This window comes from Bufo bufo, chromosome 10 (assembly GCF_905171765.1).
Source record: "Bufo bufo chromosome 10, aBufBuf1.1, whole genome shotgun sequence".
NCBI classification, from domain to species: Eukaryota; Metazoa; Chordata; class Amphibia; order Anura; family Bufonidae; genus Bufo; species Bufo bufo.
In genome coordinates, this window is record NC_053398.1 from 90,419,531 (window position 1) to 90,424,057 (window position 4,527).

At 41.2% G+C, this 4,527-nt stretch overlaps 1 protein-coding gene across 1 annotated transcript; it reads left to right on the forward strand.

Annotated features, from left to right (window-relative positions):
• Nucleotides 1-830: 830 nt before the first annotated feature.
• On the forward strand, nt 831-4,143 carry LOC120980063 (protein kinase C delta type-like). The gene is made up of 8 exons (XM_040408931.1): nt 831-1,263; nt 1,626-1,852; nt 1,958-2,208; nt 2,356-2,418; nt 2,908-3,046; nt 3,351-3,542; nt 3,746-3,874; nt 4,063-4,143. Exons 1-8 carry the CDS (start codon nt 831-833, stop codon nt 4,141-4,143), a joined length of 1,515 nt encoding a protein of 504 aa, XP_040264865.1.
• Nucleotides 4,144-4,527: the final 384 nt, after the last annotated feature.

Sequence of the window (4,527 nt, forward strand, 5' to 3'; positions counted from 1 at the left end):
TAGGTTAAGCTGCGAGAAAGTCGCGACACAGCCTATGTCATCAATATAAAGGTTACTGAAAACCCTTTTACTGCTGCGATGAATACACTTTATTAGATAAAGGAAAAAGTTCTGTTTCAGGAACAGAGCCGTTAATGTTCATGGACTAATATCGCATCTTAGCCCCATTCAAGTGAATGATGTTAAGCTAAAACAGCAGATACAGCCCATGGACATGAAGAGCACTGGTTCTCTAGAAGACAGGCCCTTATTCTATTCCCATATATCCTCTGTAAATGCTAAAACTAAAATATGACATCAAATTTAGCAATAGAAAATATGTGATAATGTATATTCAAATACATTGTGTCCCTATATTATGGAAACTGAGTGAAACCATCTTGTAAACCACAGAACTGTGACCTCACAGTAAGAGATATGTCAAGGCACTTGTAGAACTCCAGTACTGTGACCTCACAATCACCAAGAAATATGCCATAAGTGATGTAATGACATCATTACATTCTAATTCCAAGTCAAACCACTTGACCAAATCACTGCCTCTTGCGACTCGGATAGGAGATGTGGTCGCTCTGTGTTTCGTTTTAAACGAAGCGATTATTGACATTTACAATGATTTTATTGGAGGAAAGAAGAAGAATCCTAAGAGAAAGGATTCTTCAGAGGATGAGACGGATCATGGGAGATCCGGAACCTTTGTTCACTGTTGGACAAAGGAATCAGCAACCACTGGATATGGATAGTGACACCTCAGAAGTGGTGTCCAAAAGGAAAGATCTGAGAGAAAAAGAAAGATCAAGAGAGATGCGATCCTCACCGAAAAGAGGATAATGGAGAGCCTCAAAGAGGCTGACTCTGCAATCTCTGCCTATAAACAACTGCAGAAGACCATTCTCAACAACAGAAAGAACATCAGAGAAGAGGTACCTGCAAGACGGAGGATCAACAAGGAGAAGGTCCTCAAACAGCGCAGAAATATTAACAGCGCAGAGTTAGTACTAGAAGAGCTTCTCCAAGTAACACCAAAACGCATCACTTGCCCCAGATCTGAAAGCTCAGAGAGTCTAAACCTCAGAAGATTGGAAACCCAGAAAAGGATTAAGAACAACAGAGACTGGGTTCTCCAGAGTAGGAGGAGACTCAGATATCTGAGCCCAGTGGAAGACAAAAATGGCGCAAACAGGTCCAGGCCATCATTTATCAACACCACATCCAGACAATACGAACATCACAGCTGCATGGTGTCTCCAGCCAATACATCAGGTAAGATGGGAACAGGGAAACAGAATCAACCTGGAGGTAGATGATGGGGTTTGTACTGTTATTTTGTTGCATCATGACATATAATATATAGGATATAGATTTGAGTTCTGTGTTATGTAATATATTATAAGTGCAGATGATCTACAATTACATGATATTTTTTAATGAGGGCCTATTTTAGAGAGCATTTCAGGCCATAACGTGTATAGGTAAATAGAGACAATCAGAATCCGATTCTATAGGATATATCAAATATTTCTATTACAGTAGTTTTTAATGGTCATTATGTTAATCAAAAAAACTAACTATCCTGATAATGGACTGTGGAAGTATATTTAATAATGTATTTATTATCTCAGCAGGTGAAAGCCTAAAGCCATGTCCTGGCATTTGGCTCATCCCAACTGAGCACTCCAACATCATGGCCCTACCAACAAGGGACATGCCAGTAAATGGCTCTTTTAAGAACTGGGATGTGCCGGCAGAAGAAAGCCTTTATCCATCATGTGGTCTTATTAACACCAAAACATCTATTGACCATGAGGACCTCCCTTTCCTTAAAGAACTCGGAAAAGGAGGCTATGGAAAGGTAAGTGACTGATTTATATCCATTCATAATAGGAAATATAATTTTATATCTGAGTAATCATTTCATTAGCTACTTTACTGAATCGCTGTCCTGTGTCTTCTCCAGGTTCTTTTGGCACAAGATCAAGACACCGAGGAGCTACTGGCTGTCAAAATAATGGAGAAAAAGCTCATGAACACCAAAATCTCCGTAGAGCTTGAGATCATGGAACTGGCTGTCGGGAGTCGCTTCCTGACCTACCTGCGAACATCTATGGAGACAGCAAAGTATTTCATCATTGTCATGGATTATATGGCCGGAGGAGACCTGCGCCAATTTATGGCAGGAAAGCTGCCTTTAAATATGGACACAGCAAGGTAAATGTCTTACTGATATATTTGCACTGATGTCTCAGAATGAAGGAAACATGTTTTGGATATGAAAAGAAATAGATGTCTCATCATTGTGTGTTCTGTGTATGTTCCTGTATATAACACTGATCAACTCTCTTTTCCACTTTACAGATTCTTTGCATCAGAAATGGTCTGCGGACTTCAGTTCCTGCATGAACACGGCATCATCCACCGGTAAGTACAGCTGTTACATTTGATGACAGGACACAAGAGAACATTTAGATACTGTTTTCTTATATCCTTTCCTGGATTGTTATGTGTAAAATATCAATGACACCGTGCTTACCCCAACCTACTGCGGTACACTTACTACACAATGGAGCAGTCACAGACCAGTGGGCTAAACGCTGGAGCTGCCATAACTTCCTAAGAAGGAACTGCCGTACCTGTGTCTCAATGGTTTTTTGGTACCAGCTACGATCCGTAGCTGGAATAGTGACGTCACTATCCACTCGTGAGTGCGCAAAGTACAATTTGTAGAAACGGCATCGTGCCACCGGCCGGGGCACGTACCGTGTAACAAACAACCCCAACCAAGTACCCGGTACCACTTTTAACTACAGTCTACAGAAGCAAGCAGCCACGGAACAACATACTACTTTATGTGTAAAATAGTTTCATCTAATCCCCAATCTAATACTTTTACAATGTTTCTCTCCCCAGTGACATAAAGCCTGCTAACGTCCTCCTAGATAACATCGGACACATCAGAATCGCTGACTTTGGACTATGTGCCATTGGCGTATTTGGGGAGGACATGCAGACAGGCTATGCAGGGACAGTTGGATACATCGCCCCAGAGGTAAGGAATATTCATTATAAATTATTACTGGGCAAAGGAGCTTCAAATGTGTCATGGAGGATGGGATCACCTATCAATGTAATTTTTGGCATATGTGGACTGTACACGCGCTACCATATCTGTAGTCACATTTGTATATCTGTCATTATGAGGGTAGATACGATCAGTTTGGGATTATACTCAGAAAAATGTAGGTGAGAGATAAGATCCTTATAATATATGAGAAATAACAATGATCTGATAAGTTCCTGTGTGCATTTCCATTTACTTGCATCAACTTACCTCTAAACTGATGTCATTACAGATGATGAACGGAGAACCTTACAATCATCTGGTGGATTCCTTTTCCTTTGGCGTCACGGTATTCAAGATGCTAACAGGTGATCAGCCATTCAACAGCTACGGGACAAAAATGCAGTATAAACGATCTCTGCAAGAGGACGAGCCTTATTATCCAGCATGGATGTGCCCAGATGCCATCAACATCCTACAAGGGGTGAGTAGGATCATCAGGAGAAGAATGAGGGCAGGGAATAGAAGAAGTGGTGTCAGAACATTAGATTTAGACAAGAGAGAGGAGTGTGATTGTGAAATCTAATCCTAATCCTATACAGACCTTTATAACGTGACCTATTTTGTTATATTTATCTGTAATAATCCACAATAATAATGGTTGATGGTCTCTCATTATGTTTTTAGCTCCTCAGCAAGTCCCCATGTAGCCGCCTGGCAGTAACATCTACCATCAGATCACACCCGTTCTTCAGACCAGTAAACTGGTCCAATGTGGAGTCCGGCAGCACCCACCCACCTTTCCATATGGACATTGTAAGTGTAATACATAGTGACACCCATAGTGTTATCATCTGGCTCTGTTATATCCATATATACAGTATAATTCTCATTATTATGGCCTATTATCTACCTTCATGGCTGCAGACAAATCACACATGATGCACTTGTAATTGTAATAATATGAAATACTTACCTGGAGGTGTCTGTGTGTCCTCTTACAGCGACCATCTCACAGTCCAGAACTGGAAAGGAGAAGACGATCTTCAACATCATCATCGTCTTCAACATCTACAGACTCCTAGATCCTGGCAAGTCCACAACATCTGGACACCTCAACTAATATATTAACATCAAGGAGCCAAGGACAGAAGAGTCTTATAATTCACCCTTAAAAAAATAAAATTAAAATTCCCTACCTTACCCTACCCCATCCGTCCCCACCCTACCCTACCCCATCCGTCCACACCCTACCCTACCCCATCCGTCCACACCCTACCCTATCCCATCATAACACCTTAAAAAAAAGAGAAAATTCCCTACCCTACACTACCCTACACTATTCTACCCTATCCTACCCTACCCTCATCATAACCCCTTAAAAAAAAAAAGAGAAAATTCCCTACCGTACACTACCCTACCCTACACTACCCTACCCTACACTACCCTACCCCACCCTACCCCCTTAA

Excerpts from the sequence above, each read along its gene's own strand:
- LOC120980063 (XM_040408931.1), top strand. The coding sequence starts at position 831 with ATGGAGAGCCTCAAAGAGGCTGACTCTGCAATCTCTGCCTATAAACAA. Across the intron at positions 1,264-1,625 it reads GTCTCCAGCCAATACATCAG|GTGAAAGCCTAAAGCCATGT; the intron begins GTAAGATGGGAA and ends TTATCTCAGCAG. Across the intron at positions 3,047-3,350 it reads TTGGATACATCGCCCCAGAG|ATGATGAACGGAGAACCTTA; the intron begins GTAAGGAATATT and ends ATGTCATTACAG.